At 38.8% G+C, this 18,677-nt stretch overlaps 1 protein-coding gene across 1 annotated transcript in view; it reads right to left on the bottom strand.

The window, feature by feature from the left end:
- The window catches only part of FBN1 (fibrillin 1), a 230,424-nt gene that overhangs the window by 82,116 nt on the left and 129,631 nt on the right, over positions 1-18,677 (bottom strand). The window contains exons 14-20 of the mRNA XM_084898386.1: positions 15,887-16,012; positions 13,964-14,086; positions 11,575-11,697; positions 10,374-10,526; positions 6,646-6,699; positions 4,942-5,067; positions 52-177 (exon numbers count right to left, since the gene is read on the bottom strand). Of these exons, the coding sequence (XP_084754512.1) occupies positions 52-177; positions 4,942-5,067; positions 6,646-6,699; positions 10,374-10,526; positions 11,575-11,697; positions 13,964-14,086; positions 15,887-16,012 (831 nt within the window). The remainder of the gene's footprint in view (positions 1-51; positions 178-4,941; positions 5,068-6,645; positions 6,700-10,373; positions 10,527-11,574; positions 11,698-13,963; positions 14,087-15,886; positions 16,013-18,677) is intronic.

The raw sequence follows: 18,677 nt of genomic DNA, 5'->3' as shown, positions 1-18,677 counted from the left end.
AAAAAAGAAAGCAAAGTATGTAGTATAAGAACAAAAAAAAATGTAGTTTACCTTCACAGGTTTTTAGATCAGGTTTGTATATAAATCCTTTGGGGCAGGTACAGACAAAACTTCCAGGAGTGTTCCTACATTGTCCATTGTCACAAAGTAGAGGGTTCAATACACATTCATTAATATCTGGAAAATCAATGAAAATAAACTTTTAAAAGAGCCCATCCCTTGCATGCAACTTCTTTGCTCTTTTAGTTAGGTTCACAAAGCCACAATGATATAATGAATTCAAACAAAAAGGCAAAACACTTGACCCATTGGTCTTTGCCTACACCACACAACTTTGACCTGATGGAATGCCAAACTATCTGTACTTGCAGGTAAGTACCGTTATCTGACTATCTGTACTTGGTATGTACGAAGTCAAAAGTCACCACACACTGTTCAATTCACTTCTTTCTTGAGAAGGAAGAAAATCTGGATTTACTGGAAGTTACTAATCTTTATATAATTGTCTAATTGTACCAGAATTCAAAGGACTAATCTATTTATTTAAGAAATTAAATAAAGATTTAGAAGATATGGTCCATTTTTTGATATGCGTTAGTTCCAGGATGGGTGTTTCTTTTTAGAATAATTTGAAAGGTCTCTGGTTATGGTTATCAAGTATGAGGCAATCTGCAAAGTTTATAATTGTCATGGGGAATTAGACTGGAGATTTAGAGAGCTGAGGAAAACTCCGTGCTTTCAGCTGAATAGTTGGCCTATCTGATGCAAAATCTAACTTTTGATATGTATGACTGAGTCTAGGAAGTGTAGACATTACATGGCTTTTCAAAGTATCCCTTTGGGCTATACCATCACCCAGCCCACAGAAAAAGCTATATATTCACAAGGAATTTTTTAGACATGGAGAGGTTCTGCTTAGATCATCATTTGACAAGCTAGTAACCCTGACATAAAGGATACAGAAATTCAGCACTGGAGAGCTGCATGGGTTCACAGTATTAAACCCACTTAACTCAGCAACATATTTTTAGAGTCTTTAATACTATGGGAAAATCGAGTGTGAAGTCATGTTATCAGCTGAGTAAGTAGCATACTGAGAATTCTGTCAAAATAATGTATGGAATGTTAATACTTTCCAAAAGGGTCATATTGCAATTCTTAAACTTTGATAGTGTCTGAAAACTTAAACTGAGGAATTGATGAGAAACATTAAAAACCAGCCAGGCCCTGGAGTCCTGTGTGGGAAGTGGCTGGAGTGGACTTTTGAGTACTAACTTCCTACTTCTGAACATAATCTGAAATCTGAAGATACTTCTGACTTGATAATAATAGTGCCAACTTTGAAGTATACACTGAGTGGCCAGATTATTATGCGTTCAGAAATCATAATAATCTGGCCACTCAGTGTGTGTATGTGTATATATATATATATATATATATATATATATATATATACACACACACACACACACACATATACCGGGCCTCTAAAATATATATATATATATTTTTTAGAGGCCCGGTGAATGAATTTGTGTATGGGTGGGGTCCAGCCAGCTTGGCCAGGGGAAGGGGACATGGGCCTTTGGCCAGCCTGCCTGCTGGTTGAACTCCTGGTTGAGGGGACAATTTGCATATCAGCCTATTATTGTATAGAATTATTATATAGGATATATACTCTGAGTGGCAAGATTATTTTGCATTTAGAGATCATAATAATCTGGCCACTCAGTGTATACTAAAGCATTGAACGAAGAATCCCTACAACCTCTCAAGCTCTCCCTTTGGCTTCTCATGGGGTATTTTCTGGATGGAGCTAAACATCCCTGTGTCTTTCTGGCCTGCCCAAATAAATAATGATTTTTCATGTTTGCCAATGAAGAGAGGCTCTCATAGAAAAATAAAAAAATAAAACTTGTTTTAAGTAGAGTCTAGTTTTAAAATACCATGTATAACCTACAAAGGGGCCCTACAATTAAGGGTGTGTGAGACAAAGAATTCATTTCTCCAAAGTCAGCGTAGACCACAGAGAAGGAGGGGCCACATTTGGGCCAGCAATAAAAGAGAGGGAGGGAGAAAGAAGCCTGTAGTTCAAAGAGAAGGGTTTGGTGTGTAGTCCCCCTGACCTGCTTCCATCCTCCATGTTTTCTAGGTACTGAGTTAGCCTGAGACCCAGATGAAAGCTAATTTAAATAGGAGCAGATGCTTTGTTCTACTGTCAGTTCATTTTCCACGTGTGCGGATGCCACATGTTAAGAAGGCAAGCAGGTGAAAAATAAGTAAGATTTCTGCTTTTTCCAAAGTAACATATCTGTATCTTGGCCACAATGACAAACGTCAGCAGCCCTAACAACAGAGGGATCTATTAGGTACAGCATTCTGCTTCCGCCTGCAAAATTGGACAACTGTACATTGTATGAGAAGGGCAGTAAGTACACCCGCTATGTTCCATTCTGTAAGATGATAAATAGGAGATAAAGTAAAAATAACTCATAAAAAAACAGTGAAAGTATAGGAAAGAAGAAGAGTATAGTAAAAGGTGTGAGAACAGGAGGCCTACAAAAATAACAGAGAGATGCAGGGCGAGGGAGAGGGGGCAAAGTGATTGAGGGTTGTTTTAGAGCACCTGGAGTTAGAGCTCGCTCTCTCTCTCTCTCTCTCTCTCTCTCTCTCTCTCTCTCCCCCATTCCCTTTTCTTAATTTAGATAGAGCTATAAATAGAGGCCAGACCTTCATCATGTATTGCTGTGTTAAAGTACCCACATTGTTTTAATACTGATGTCAGAGTGTAAATATAAACACAAGAATTTTGAAGGAGGAGGAGCTATGAAAAAAAGAAGAAATGGACAACTACAAAAAAGTTACATTTGAATAAAGGTCTTTGTAACATATTAAAAGTACCGTAGAGAACCAAAGTACCTTGGCACTAGGAGTCAGAAATAACAATGAGGCTGAATGATCTTTGGAAAGAATGTTTGTAATAACAAAAGGCCAAGGGACAAGTTATGGATGTTTCAGAGATGGTCAATATTAAAATAGTCCTATATAGCATCCTATATAATAAAAGGCTAATATGCAAATCGACCAAACTGAGGAACAACCAGTCGCTATGATGTGCACTGACCACCAGGGGGCAGACGCTTAATGCAGGAGCTGCCCCCCGGTGATCAGTGCATTCCCCCAGAGGAGCACTGCTCAGCCATAAGCTTGGCTCACAGCTGGTGAGCACAGAGGTGGTGGTGGGAGCTTATCCCTGCCTCCATGGCAAAGCTAAGGATGTCCCACTGATGGCTTAGGCAGGGAGAAGGCCTAAGCTGGCAATCGGACATCATCTAAGGGCTCCCAGACTGCGAGAGGGTGCAGGCTGGGCTGAGCGATCCCCCCTCGAATGCACGAATTTCATGCATTGGGCCTCTAGTAATAAATTTAAAAAAACTTAAATGGCATGACCACTGTTCCTTGTTCAAGGCAGTAAAGTTCTATATGATATAATTTAATCCCATTCCTCTTATAAATTAAAGCACTATTTGTCTACTCAAAGGCAACAAGTTTCTTGGGAGGGGTCCCAGTATTTCATCAAGCTCTCAAACACCAGAGAACTCCAAATGGTGAAGGGAGAAACATGACAAATAAAACAGCTGACACCCAAGGACATATGGGAGAAACTTGTTTTTCCTAGGATCAGAACATATGGTGATTCCCTAATGGCTAGATCGGAGATAGTTGAGTCCATTACCCAATAGGTAGTTAGTTGATACTTGCTAGATTGTGTGTTAAAAGAATAAACAGGACATTTGTTTATTTCAATCTGTAGCACCTATAAATTATTACATTTCCAACAATTGACTAACCACCTTAGAACAGTACATTTCAAACCCTATCCCTAAAATACCACTAATAAACCTAGTTGGCTTAGTTGGTTGAAATGTCATCCCATACACCACAAGGTTGTGGGTCCCATCCTCCTCCATCGGGATGCACATGGGAGGCAACCATCAATATCTCTCTCTCTCTCTCTCTCTCTCTCTCTCTCTCTCTCTCTCTCTCTCTCTCTCTCAAAACCAGTAAAAAAGTATCCTCAGGTAGGGATAAAAATACATGAATACATACACACATACATAGCCCTAAAGGCAGAAGAAAGTAAACCTCTAAGCCCCAAATGGCTTTCATAAAGTAAAAAACATACTTTTAGGTCTTCTGTTTATCTTAAAGACTACTAATTTTCATCCCACTTCATGAAAGTATGTTTGCTTTGAGGTAAAATGTGTTTTGCTTACAAATAAAAAAAGGTTCACCATCTTACATTTTGGTTTGGGTATGCTTTGGCATATTTTCACAAGTCTAAATATTCTGGTTTTAGAAACTGAACTTCAGGAAACCGGAGGCAGTATGTCACTACACCACAGAACGGACACTACATTTCAGAAGATGCTAGTCTAGGCAACTGGAAAAGCTGAAGAAGAAAACAATGGTGTCTCTGTTGACCATTTTCTTCTCAACCAAAGGATTTATTTAGTTACTGGCTGGTACCTTCATTAGGATTGTTAGAGCATAAAAATGATATTTGTTAAACTTAACACAGAGCAGTTATTACTGAAAATAAGCTGGGTTTTCTCTGATTAATCCTAAAATGTGGTTGGGAAAAGAGCTGCTACATGATAAAAGCCAGGGATGCCTTTGTAGCCATCTTGGAATGGTTCAGTATTTGCATTTTATGCATCTAGGGAGTTCCTCTTTAAAGGACTTAATCTGCTACATGATTATTCATAAATTATCAAGATTCAGTTACATAAATTTTTGTCCACCAAGACATGGATGGACCATGCTGTCACCCAAAGTGTAGAGCATCCACGTGCCCAGTCCCTGAAGTCCTTCATGAGTAGTTTCTGCCAGAGCATCACAGGAGGAAAGCAATGTGCACAAACAGGGGGAACTTCTCACCAACACAGTTTTTCCCAGTTGAATCCACTTCGTATCCTGAATTGCATATACATTTGTAGGTCCCACGGAGGTTTTCACAAATTCCATTTGGACAAATGTCAGGATCTAACGCACATTCGTTTATGTCTGCACCACAAGAGAGTCCAAAATCAATAACATTCTAAATACCAAATGAACTTTCAAAAGATAACATTACAATAAATGTAATGACCTTAGGATCTTATGAAAAGAAAACAAAAAACAAAACGGTGACAATTTGATAAAAACCTTTGATCCCTTTTTCTCAGTACAGGATATCCTGAGTCAAATCTTCCTTCCCTTAGTCTATGAGAGAAACTGGCTTCTGACCTGGACTTATAAGATTTCCAATCCTTAATCAAACTGAGGGAGACTTCCTGGCTTCTGATCCAAACACAGAGATGGAAAAGTGAATCAAAAGCAGAGCCCAAGTCCCTACAACTGGTCTCTCTGCCACCTGCTGTTTGTCTCCCTTCCACCTTCCACCTTCCAGACTGCCACCAGACTTAACCTCAAAACAAGGTGACTGTGTCATTCTCATGGCTCAAACTCTTGTAATAACATCCTCAAGCTCAAATTAAAATATGAACCCTGTTTATTAACTTTAAGCTTTTCACTCTTCCATGAACATAAAACACCCTCTTCACTCTGTGTCCAGAATGCTTGAGACAGACCTGTGCTTCTGTCCAAAGCTCGCTCAGACACCACCTGTGCTGGGAGAGCTCTGTGGCTCTGCCCAGAGGATGCTAGGTTCCCTCTTGCTGTGCCCTCCCAGACAGAGGAGAGCTCTAACAGTCAAAGGTGATGCAGAATGACAATCAGTGAATGGCAGTCTCAAATCTTGGTGCCTGACTCTTCTATACTTCAGAGCTAACTTTTTTTTTTTATTTCTGCAGGTCCCTAGCACAACTTAGTTACTCCACACTAGCTCCTTATTCATTATAAATTACCTAAATTCTCCTCTCACGTCCTCCAAATATCCTCTCCCACCTTCATCCACTCAAAGTGATGAAATCAATCAAGTTGAGTGAATTGACAATCAATTCAGCCAGCCCACTTTTTGCAGAACTCCCCTGAATCAAATAGTTTCATTTTATATTAATAAAATAATCCGTTCAGCTTTCTTATCACCCATTTTATACTTATCCCAATTCTCCCTTTTAATTGTAATTCTTTTATAGCACTGATATTTCTCTAGTTCTTACTCCTACACTTAAATAGTTCATTCTCACCTAACTGAGTTAATTGCTGTCATTGCCTGCTACAAAAGATGAAAAATATAAAATATAAGATGGCTCCCAACTGGACAATTACAAAATAACAATTCAATTGAGCCCATAATCCTCAATTGTAGTTGATAATGGAAGATACAAAGGAAGGCCAGGCTGCCCCTTGTAAATGAGCAACCAGTCTTTGTATCTCATCCACTGTCCTTTAACCGCGCCCTCCAGGGAGGGCACCCAAATAATCATCATTTCCAAGCCCCACACCCAGCATTCTAGGACCCGCTGTGCCCTGATTGCCCTCCCACTGGGGCCTTCTCCATGACCCAGGTACCTCATGCAGTGATGGCCAATGAGGGAGTCAGACCAGACTGGTGTAAAGGGGCCAACTGGGAACCCACAGGAAGGCCCGTTCCCGCCTCTGCACATGCCCAAGGTAGTAAATTTCAGAACCAGTCCTTACCGCTGCCTGCTGAGGTCATTCCTGGCCCACTGCTGCAGAGTGCCTGATACTCCGCTGCAATAAATTAACAGACAGTAAATGATCCCTTTGTTTGCAGAACAGGTCGATCCTGCTTTTGGTTTTGCACACATCATTTCCTCCAAAGTGAGTGGAACTGAAATAAGTGGCAACGGAAAGGGAGGCATCTCCCAGGGGAGTCACCATTGCACGGAGCTCCCATTTAAAGGCTCCGCAACACTGAGGAAAACAAGTTTTAAGGCAATAGGCGAGTTACAGCAATTCCCCATGCAGAGCACTTTCGGAAAAGGTGTTTTTTCCTATAACTTGATTTTGTTCACCAGGGAACAGTTTACACTTACAGTGAAATGTGCCTGTTAAAGTGTGGTTTCTTAACTGTTAATAAAACTTTCTCCCACCATCTTGGGAATAATTTCGTTTCTCGGTGTGAGCTGTTTCCTCAGTACCCAGGTCTTAACATTTTCTCATTTCTCTCTGCAAAGTCTCTAGCCTCCACTCACAAGAACAACAGGGTACCTGTGTTTGCATGAAAGTACATTTTTAAAGTGGGTATTTTTCAGGGTGCTAGACTCATTCTATGTAAGTCCCTAGGAGAAGTATTGCATGATGCTAAAACTGTGAGATCTTATTGAAGAAATAGAAGTTTAGGAACTATGTTCCCCAGATTGTGATAGATCCGATTTCTATTTATTTTTTTAAATTAAAATTATTGGGGTAATATTGGTTAAAATTGATAAAACGTTTTACATACAATTCCAACAATATCTAATGGACATGAGAGCTTCATGGTTAAATGCAAATAATTGGCAGGAAAAGGATGAATCCTAAGGATGAGCATCTTTACAGGGGCTCCTGCAGCTCACTGCTCAAGCCAACAGTCCTTATAGTCTTACTAGAGAATCGTGTTCCTGATGACAGTGATGCAAGTGAGTTAGGCCAGTGGTTGGCAAACTCATTAGTCAGCAGAGCCAAATATCAACAGTACAGCGATTGACATTTCTTTTGAGAGCCAAGTTTTTTAAACTTAAACTTCTTCTAACACCACTTCTTCAAAATAGACTTGCCCAGGCCGTGGTATTTTGTGGAAGAGCCACACTCAAGGGGCCAAAGAGCTGCATGTGGCTTGCGAGCTGCAGTTTGCCGACCATGAAGTTAGGCTACCCATAGAAAAAAATTAAGGTTGAATTCCTCAGAACCTGTGCCTTCCAGCAAACGTAAATTTGAGAGAAGTAGGGAAATCCCTTAATTTTTAAATCATCTTAAAGGGGGGTGGGTAAAGGGAACAAATGCAAGGTGCCTGCCATTGTGTGTTTGAAAGACAGGAACTAGGAGCAAAAGAAAACATGTCCTTTTTGTTCTCTCACAGTAGCAATTAATTGAGACATCTAACCAAAAAGTGGAGAAATACTCTATGTAATAAAAACAGGAAAAGCAAAATCAGACCAGTTTTGTAAAGAGTACTTTTAACATTAGTGCTGAGTTAGCTGATGCTTACACTAAATGCAGGTACACTATTGTTCTTTTCCATTTGGGCAAGATCTGGTACTAAAGCATTCCCTGTGGTGAATTCAGGTCAGCATGGGTTTGAATGCTGATGGCCATGCTTACTTCTGGGGGCCTGGAGAGCAAGGCTTTTCCCTCTGTTAGCTTCATCTTCTATAAATTGGAGACAATAATACCCACTGTAGTCCCATGGATTTAATGAGAGAACGTGGAAAGTGCTCAGCATAACACCTGGGACAGCTCAAGCACTTAGATGACAGGTGTTGCTGAGCTGACTCAGCGTTGTGCCATGAAGACAGTGGCATGGAAACAGATTTAAAAAATTCCTAATGATGACACTTCTGTGTATTTAACTGACTGATCTCTGTGAGAGGGAATGCTCAGCCAGTGTGAAATATCTTCATATATAGCCCACTTGACCTCCAGAGCACAAAAATAGGCTTTAGATGTTGTGTGGTTTGGGGTCTCTCAGTAGGTTAGCTAAAGATATGCCTTCTGGATATTTTCAATACCTTTCTCGAAATCCCTCTTCTCTCCTGAAATAAGGGATGCTTATATTCAGATCCTTCATAACTTGGCATTTCCATTTACCAAAGAGGTAGAGAAACACACTGAATGAAATCACTTCCACATGTGGGCCTCTGCTGTGCAAATCCATTTAAATATAAATGGAGGCTAGTGGAACTAGGCTTCAAATGTCACTCCAAGCTTTCTAAAGAAATCTGGTCTCCTTAGTCATCTTTTTATAAGCCCAATTATTTTCCTATGTATCATAATACCTAGCACAGCTCAAGTTCTTTGGCGATGTACTCAGTCCAGAGGAAAAAGGTGAGAACTAAGAACTATATGCACCAAGGGTCCTGGGTTCTAAGGTTGGCTCTTCCACTCATTTCCTATATGAACAAATCACCTATAGTCTCGTGTACCAGTTTTCAAGATACTTATCTATCTTCTAAATTCAAAGCAGGCAACAAAAAAGTACTTGAAAAGTTAAAGTAACATACAAAAGGCTAACAGTAATGATATATGACTATAAAGCTATTTGAATAAAATTATTTTGCTGAATAAAATTATATTTGTATATTACATAATTGAAGTATTATAAACAAGTATTTAATGTATTGATAATTATATATAAAATGATCATTTGTATATTAGTCATTGGGTAAAGTAATCAGACAGGATAAAGCTTTTATTCTTTCATTGGTATCCCCATTTTTAAGAAGTCTCCATTTAACTTTCTCTAACTTTTGATATTTTAATTTCTAGGTCAGAAATGAACTAATAGAACCTATCAACATGAACCAACCAATCAGAGCTACATGTTTTCAATATTAGACCTAACATAGGCATTAGAAGCCAATGGCCAAGCCACCTTAAAATTCTGTTCAAATGCAGAGTCTATTGTTTTAATTTCAATACACTCTTTTTGTCTTACAAATAAATATAATTTACAAGTAGAGAAGCTCCTCTGAATTACCTAAAACAAGTCATTTTAGATATGAGAAAACTAAGAATCCCTTTTCCATATCATTCTAGTTTATAATTATGTTTACCAATGTAAGCCATCTCAAGCCTTTTTGCAAATAGGTGAGGAAAATTCCTAAACAGAAATCCACAGAAAACTAACGCCCCCACTCCCCCCATTTGAGTACTTTGTCTGCCTGTGGCCTGGGAGCAGAATTATGATGGACCAGTTTTCTTTCCACTGTTCCGTGTTGCTTCAAATAATGGAAATTACTTTTTCCCTAGGCTTGAATAAAATTATTTAGGAGTAGCACACTAAAATCAACACGATGGATTTGAACAAAATTCACAAGGCCTTTTGGAGAAAAGTTGGAAATATTCAGGTAACCTGAAAACTATTTACTCTTATGCTATGTAAAATTCTGCTTTATAAGTCATCCCTACAAAATGCAAACACCATGAAACTACTTTAGAAAACAAAATTACATGTATTCCAAAGAGCATGACTATTATTAAGGTGGGGGAATGCAGATGGGAGGCACAAATGTGCTGCCTATTCCAAACAGTTGTTAGAATCGGGTGAGTAATGTGGATCAAGACTCCTGCCAAGACCCCAGGAAGGTACACGATGTACCTGGAGAGCATATGTACTCTTTCCCTAGGACCTGCACAAACGCAAGACTGCACATGGTGGCACAAGGCTAGCAGTGCAAGGAAGGCATCCTCATGACAGCACATACCTGAATTCTGCGCAGGACACGGCTGGCAAGGTTCCCCAAACGCGTACTCAGTGCTGGCACAGCAGCATTCGGATTTAGTAACAGCACCAAACAAGGGCTTGACACATTGGCCTCTCTTGTATCCACCGTAGCATGTGCTCCGCATGTGTGTGTCTAAACGGAAAGACACATCTGTCATCACGCCACTGCTTCAAACAGATGAGACCCCCCAGGTCAAAGTTGAAGCTAGCTTTATTTATCCATCATCCCTGTTCTTACTCACAAACAATGCCTCTGGTGTTAGGTCTCAATAAAAAAAAAATAATAAGACAAAAAAACTACATTCGGTTTCCAAGCCCTGGAAACCAATGGCTTCAGTGTTCTAGGGACTATCATGGTTTCCTTAACTGGAAGGCACTTAGGTACTGGAATTATACTTCATTCATTTTTGTCTGCCCCAGGCCTGTACAAAGCAGACACTTCATAATGATGATGGCTGATGGCTGAATATCACCCCATGATAAATAAGATCTTTATGAATTGTGGCCTATCTCCAAATAGACATGAAATTATTGAATGCCTGAATGTACTTCCAAAAAAGGGAAGTTTGACCTGTAAAGGTTCATTATATAAGTCTGTAAATGGTGGCCAGTATGTAGTGTCATCTTTAGCATCAGGGAGAGGGTGTCCAGCTATGCCCAATCCCCTCCCATTCAAAGGGTTCACAAACTTTCTTAAAAATCATTTGAATAAAACTCATATCTATGTCTCAAAAAAACTCAAACTTCTTATAAAGCCACATAAAAATATTATGATCTAAGTTTCTTGGTTATTCACATCATCCTCTGCTGCATTCTGTATTTCCCTTTGGACGTTAATACTTGATGAACATGTTGCCAAGAGATAATGAACATACACAGGCCAATTTCAAAAACCATTATCAATCAAAGAGAGTTGGAGAATACTGAGGACAGCCCTGTGATTAGGAAAGAAAAGGGGTAAGAAGAGGTGAGGATTCCTTTGCTTTTCGTTTACTGCAGCTCATCTTTCTATCCTTTAAATTAATATCCAATTTATCCAAGAAGAGAACTGACTGTTGGTTTGTTGCTCCATAAATATTAATGATATCGTATCCGCTGCAGTTGATTATATTTGCTATCAGTGGGTTTTATTGATTGACAGAGTGAATTGCTATCCTACATCTCGTTATGGCTTAACTTACCAACACACACTCGCCCGTCCAGTCCCACGGCCAGTCCAGGGAAGCATTCACATTTGTAGGAGCCATCGGTGTTAACACAGCGCCCGTTCATGCAGATCCCCGGTGTTTCACACTCGTTAATATCTGTGGTGTGGAAAAGCACTTATTAAAAAAGAAGCAACTTTCACCTACAGCCATAACATGTTTATAGTTCTATTACAACATTTGGAAATGGGGAAGATGGGACATAATATTCAGGATCAGCAATCAAAGGTCGATAAAATACATTTTCAGTGTCCTATGAGAGAACACAAACCAAAAGAAATAACCTGGTTGAGCTTATTTCTTTTACCTAGAAGGCTATTTTAATAACATTTTCCTGAAGGGTATTTTTTGTTGTTGTTGTTTTTGTAATCCAAAACAAGAATCACAAAAGCAAAAATAGAACTGGAAGCAAAAGAGAAGTGATGGCTAAAATACAAAGGATCTGGTGCAATGTTTCACACGGCAGTTCTTCTAGGACTGCCAGGAATCTGGCTTGGTTATAAACTGCACTTTTGACCTGGGCAGGAAGCTTTTCCTTTGGCCATCCAGCATTAAGAGAAAAACCTTGTCCTGTGATGGCAAGAGAAAAAGCATGGGAAATAAGGAAATCTTCATCTAAGGAATTTTCTTTTTCCTTTATTCTTATTATAGTGTATATTTCATGTTCTCTATACACCAGAAAAAAAGACCAGTAAGAATATGAAGCCTTTTCTCTCTAATTCTCTCTCTCTATCTTTGATTCTTAAGCCAGATAGTAAAGTCAGAACAAATCTTCCAAGTCATTAGGCACTTTCAGATGAATGGAACAACCTATCTTATATAATCTTAAATAATAAAGAGCTTATATGCTAATTAGACCAAACAGCAGAACGACCATCCGGACAACCATTCGAACAATCTTCCAGACGAAGCTGGAGCTGCGAGGGCTGAGGCAGCCACCGGGGCTGCGAGGGCCGAGCCCCTTGCACAAATTTCATGCATTGGGCCTCTGTTTCACTGGTTGCAAATAGTTGCAAAACCTAGTTTCATCTACTAGTGTCTTCTGAAATAGTTCCATCACCATTCTCATACTTAATGCTGAGAGGCTGTGGGCTCACTAGCAGCCTCAAAGCACTGAAAGTGAATCTTGTGTGCTCCGTGGGTAGCTAAGAGGAGTGTGTGTTCTTGCTAAAGGTCTCTCACAAGGGAGCCTTCACATCTCTTCCCCTTTCTTTTTCACGTGTACAGCACTTGATCTGCACATTTTGGCACTCGGTTATGCTGTCTTACGTTGCAGAATATTTCCACATGTTCATCTTGTCTTCCCAAATCTGAGTTTCTCCCAGTACTGGGCTCAAAAGTACAGAAACCAATTTTCTACCTCAGCTTTGAAAACTCCAATGTTTTCCCTTGCTAGGAAGACAGATTTGCCCAGCATTAAGTTAAGTCACTGCTCTGAAGGTCATAGAGAAAGTAGGCAAACAACCCAGAACTAGAAGCTCTTTAAAGCCTAGAGAACATGCACATCTTGCCAAAAACTTGATATAAGGCTTTCTTCCATAACACCTTTACCAAAGCTGTCCACCAGCTGGAGAAGGGGCACCAAGGGATTTTATCCTGCAAGTGAAGAGCTGGAAGCTCTGTGCTTCTGCATCTGAACCCAGGAGCAAAAGGCTCTCTGTGCGGCACTTCAGCAGATTTCCTGGGCCTGTTATGAGTGTGAGGTTTCTTGAGAAGCCTGGTTTCAATTCAGATCTTGAACCCAAGCACAATAGCCTCTCACCCCTGCTAAATATGGCAAGAGACTCTAAGCACAGGTGGATCCCCTATGACGCTCCTTAGAATCCCAGTTTTCAAAAGCACAAATGAAAATCTTCACTTTTGCTTCAATACCTGGAGCAATGAGATTATTTCAAAAGCTACCAAGCTACCCAGTGCCCCTTGGTTCATTTATCTGCTCTGCTAAATCCTGTTACCCTTCTGTTTCTTGAGAAAGCCTAAATAAATTGTCCATGAATAATTTTCTGATCCTTAAGGAATGTGGAGAGAACCATGAAAAAGAGATCACTGCAATGAGGCCACATTACTTGGTCCCTCTGAAGATGGAAGAAGTGGCAAAAGGAAGTCATCAAGGAGGCTAACTGCAAGGAAGAGGCAGACCCAGCTTATCTAAAAGGCACTCACATCTGTTGTAGGCCAATTGGGCTCCTTTAAGGAGATCCCAAACATCCTTTCTGAAATAAGGACAGCCTCCTGGGCACTCATGGTAGCTCTCTGGAGGCTGGACTTAGGAAGTTGCCTAATCCAGAATAAGGAGTAATTTAAATGGGGAGAATTAATAAAATGGTACCTCTCAGTAATGTAGAGAGAAGGAAAAAGCACAAACCTTTACAATAACGCCCATCTGATGCCAGCTGAAATCCAGGTTTGCAAATACATTTAAAACTGCCATCTTCATTGATACACATTCCATTAAGACACATGTTCCGTATGCTGCATTCATCCATATCTTAAAATACAAATGTACATTTTCTTAGGATCAGAAGAATAAGTTTACAAAGGAAGCCAATCTAGATGGATGCGATTGTTTCTTTACATTTCTTTCTTTTATAAAATTATAGTCTAAGGCTAATGATCATCCAAATTACAGCCATAGGAAATATGTATCTCAAGTTCTCAATTTTGACATATGCATGCTAACTATAAAGCTAAATTTATTTTATGACATGTATATATAATACACACATATACACACACATGTATACATATATATAAAGTTAATATATAATTTTATGTCATATACATATACATATTATGAAATTTGACTCAATAGAAACTACCAAGACTCTTTTAAGGAATAGTAGTTTACAAACTGAAACTGTGTTAGCAGCCTCATGGTTATATTTACTTCACAGATCCATATTATTCTCATATACCAAAAGTAAAAATTAAATAATGGAATTTAAAATTTATTTAAGTGATTTCCTGATTCTTTAAAAAGTAAAAACTAGAGCCCTAGCCAGTGTGGCTCATGTGGTTGGGCACTGTCCCATGCACTAAAAGGTTGCTGATTCCATTCCCCGGCCACATGCCCAGGCTGTGGGCTCTACCCATAGGGGGACATGCAGAAGGCAGCCGATTGATGTTTTGCTCTCACATGGATGTTTCTCTCTCTCTCCCTCTCCCAATTCCTCTCTCTAAAAATCAATCAATTTATATAGTTTAAAAAGTGGAAACCAGAGAATCAGAGGACAGCTTGAAGTTTGAAGCAATTTCAAATAGGAGTAAGAAAAAAAATGTATTTTTAAACTGCAAGATTTGACTATGGACTATAGTCATGCCAGCTAACTTTTAAGGATCCTTTGACCATGAGGATATTTCTTTAAATTCGTCTATATGTTATTTTATTTAATATTAAGGATGTCTTGGAAGGCATTTGATCTTCTAGACATGGTGTGTTTTTACTTACAGGCATTAGTCAGATCAGTGTAATTTATGATTTTTTTTTTTTAAACAGGATTCTGTCCCAACCTAGAATTTTGGCATTAGGTCTTTGAATTGAATCACTGAGATAATATTCTGCCAAAAATGTTTCTAAGAACAATTTTGAAATTCTTTTAATGTATGAATAGATTCTTGGGATCTTTCCCAAAGATGTTGGGAAAGATGATAAGGGCCATTCTTCATTTTTCATGGAAAGTCTAAGAAGTGGAAATTCATCAATAATTGCCATAGTTTCAATTTAGGAAAAATGACAAAATATTTGAAACAGCCCAATTCAGAAAAAAATGAGGTGATTAATTCAAGAGATAATGTAAAATTACCTAATTCAAGAGATAATATAAAATTATGGCTGGCTCTCTATAGTCAATCATTCTCAATCAAATTTTACATTTTCAGATGCCCATTAATAATTTGTTATTACTAGGTAGACAGTTTAAACAGAAGGATCATCTATGACTAAAGAATAAACGATGTGCCCTGCATTTAAAAAAATGTACAAACTCTAATTTTATAAAATTTGGAAGAAATGATTTATGCCACCAAAGTTTCATCATAACCAGGGATCTTTAAATGGCAAGCTCTCCTCCTATATCTAAAATGTATTTGAGTCACAGAAATGTGAATTAAAGGCATGGATATTGTTGAAAATTGCGCTTGCCTCCCAGATAACAATATGTGAAATATATTTAATATTTTGCCCTTTCACTCAATGGTTGACTTTGTCTTGTTAAAGACCTCTGATATTGACACTCACTGGAAGGGAGATAACAGTATTATACTGTTATTGTTAGCATGCTGTCATTACCTTCACAGTTCTTCCCATCTACTGTAACGTGAAAGCCCGCATTACACACACAATGGAAACTGCCGTCTGTGTTGATGCAACGTCCATTATTGCAGATCCGGCCGTTCTGTAAACATTCATCAATGTCTAAAATCAAAGTTAAAGTAGAAGAAATATCCTTAGTTAGGGGATTAAAAATTATTTTATTTCTCCCTCCCTCCATCTCCAAACTCATAATCTTAACCTTGGGTCATAATTACTAAATAATATTCTTCAAACATAAAGTTGGCATCAAATATTGTGAGAAATAAGAGTTTGAAAAACATATGACAGAAGAAAAATGCCAACATAATAGTATTCACTCTAACTCTAATTTCTTATAAGACTCTTTAAACCTCGATTTATAAATAAAATATATTCTTCTTCACCATTTTCCTAGCTGAATTAATGAGCCAGTATATACCATAATTCATGTTGAACTTTTGCAGGCATCCTTCAATACAGTTGCTTGTATGGAAAATAATACAATACTCAACGAAATATAATACAAGAATAAACTCTGTTTTCATGTATCAACACCTGTAAACCTACTTTTGCAACATCCTGTATATGATTAAAAAAATAAGGTAGATCTGATAGCTATATCAGAATAATAAAACAAAAATGCTATTTGAAAAAAACATTTAATTCCATCTGTAAACCATCAATCACATGACTCTGGATGTCTACCTTCCTGATGGCAGTTCTGGTCCAAGTACAATGTTATTGTTTATTTATTCCTAGTCGCTCTTCTATTTTTTAAAAAAACAGGATTCTATCCCAACTGAGAATTTTGAGTATTCTATTGTGAGTATTCTACCTACCAAATAAAACATTGGTACTGTGGGCATTTCCCTCTTTTTTTCTATTGTATTCAATATTATGCCAAAGTAAACAGCAGAGCTTGACGTGAAAGCGTTAAAGATGACAATAACTGGGGTAAACTTATATCTGATCTCTCATTTAAAGATTGATAATAAACCCAAGTTGGACAAGACAGTGTCCTGGATTATCTGCTCCTCTCCGTTTCTAGGCTAGCTACCTGGAGGAACATCAAAGAGGATGAACACAAACCGCCTTGTCTACACAGCACACAAGCTTTGCCAGGGCTTCTTCCCCGGAGGGCGGAGACCAAGGATCTGTGTAGAACCGGAGGGGAGCAGACCTACCTATCGGAGCCGAGACCACATGTCCCTGATTACAAGTGCCCTCAACACCCTCCGGAGGACAAAAATGTGCACTCATGGCACATGGGTGGTTCTGACTGTCTGCCCTGCGTCTGCAGGGTGTCTTGTGGTTGACCCTCAGGCGCACTTTCTTTCTGGGCAGACCCAGCAGCGGTTTCCACACGAGTCCTTGGACTAGCTGAGGCAGTCTGGGCTTTTCTTCTGTCTGATCTTTGTGCCAACAACCTCCGATCTTTTTCTCTCTCATTTATTTCTTAATCCTTGCTAAAATCTGAGTTGCTCCACACTCCAAAAAAAATAGGAAAACCCACATATTCTCAAGGCTGGGATAAAGAGTTCAGCGATTTTTCTCCTTACTAATTTCTGAATGCCTCAGGCTCCCTGCTGCTCTACAAGATGAATGAAAAACTTGCCATTCAAAGTCTGTCTCTTCTGACTCTGTTCAGCCTATCATGTATTTCTCAATGAAGTACACAGCCTTTTTGACCATCTGTGGCAAGTATCTGCCCAAAACTGTGATCATGCTATCAATCTTCTATGTTTGTGATAAGCTTATTAGCACTAGCTCTTAACAAAGACAGTGCTGGAGGCTTTTAGGAAGTCCTCAGTCTCTAATAAATCAATTCTCACATGAATGACAACATTCATATTCACTGCTGGCTGTGCCCTACCTGAGTGCTCTCAATAGTGTCTTCGAGTCATTTATTTAATAGTGCGGACTTCTGACACACCGCTTTATGTTTATTTTCTACTATTTCAAAAATGCCTAGTACACTGAACATGCTAATTATTTTAAACAATGTTTTAATATTAAGAAGGTTCTAAAATTATATAATCAAACTACCCACATTTATAATTCACTAAGTATGCTATTAATAGAAATTAATTAGCAGACTGAAGTTCTTTTCTGCTCAAAACTGCCAGTTGCCAAAGGAGTGAACTAAAATGTACCGATGGCAAGCAATCTCCAAGTCAGAGCTAAATACAAAGATTTTGAAATCAGTCACTGGTAAAAACAAACACTTAGAACTTCTGTATGTCTTCAACTTAAAGCTTTTGCTAAAAGAGGCAATGAAATTAACTCTTATTAATGGCTTACACATTTTTAAGTCATACAAACCTCCCATCTTTCCTTGTATTTAATTTTAATAGGGAGTTTTCTTGCTTTTATCTGGCTTTACTGCAACAGTGATACAGCCCAGCTCATTCTGTGCCAAATTTATAAAGATATAGATATATGAGTTCTCTGAGGGTGGGAAATACCCCTTCATACATCACAGTCAGCCAATAAAAGGCATTTTGGGTGATTTAATATGTTAATGAAGAAGCAAACCTGAGGGGGAATTTTCATGAGGAAACATTGATAAGAGTGCTTCGAAAACTTGAATGTGCATGTGGATCCCTGAGGATCAAGTTGAACTTAAATGTAATTCTTCCTCGGCAGATCTGGGGTGGGACCTGAGATTCTGCACATCCACCCAGCGCACAGGTGATGCAGCAGCTGACCACACTAGGAAGACTTACAGGCTACTTCCTTAGCCTGTAGACCAGGGGTGGGGAACCTTTTTTCTGCCAAGAGTCATTGG

This window comes from Pipistrellus hanaki, assembly GCF_964339955.1.
Source record: "Pipistrellus hanaki genome assembly, chromosome: 1".
Taxonomy (NCBI): Eukaryota; Metazoa; Chordata; class Mammalia; order Chiroptera; family Vespertilionidae; genus Pipistrellus; species Pipistrellus hanaki.
The sequence above is the reverse complement of the archived record's forward strand: the minus strand, read 5'-3'. Positions and strand labels throughout refer to the sequence as shown.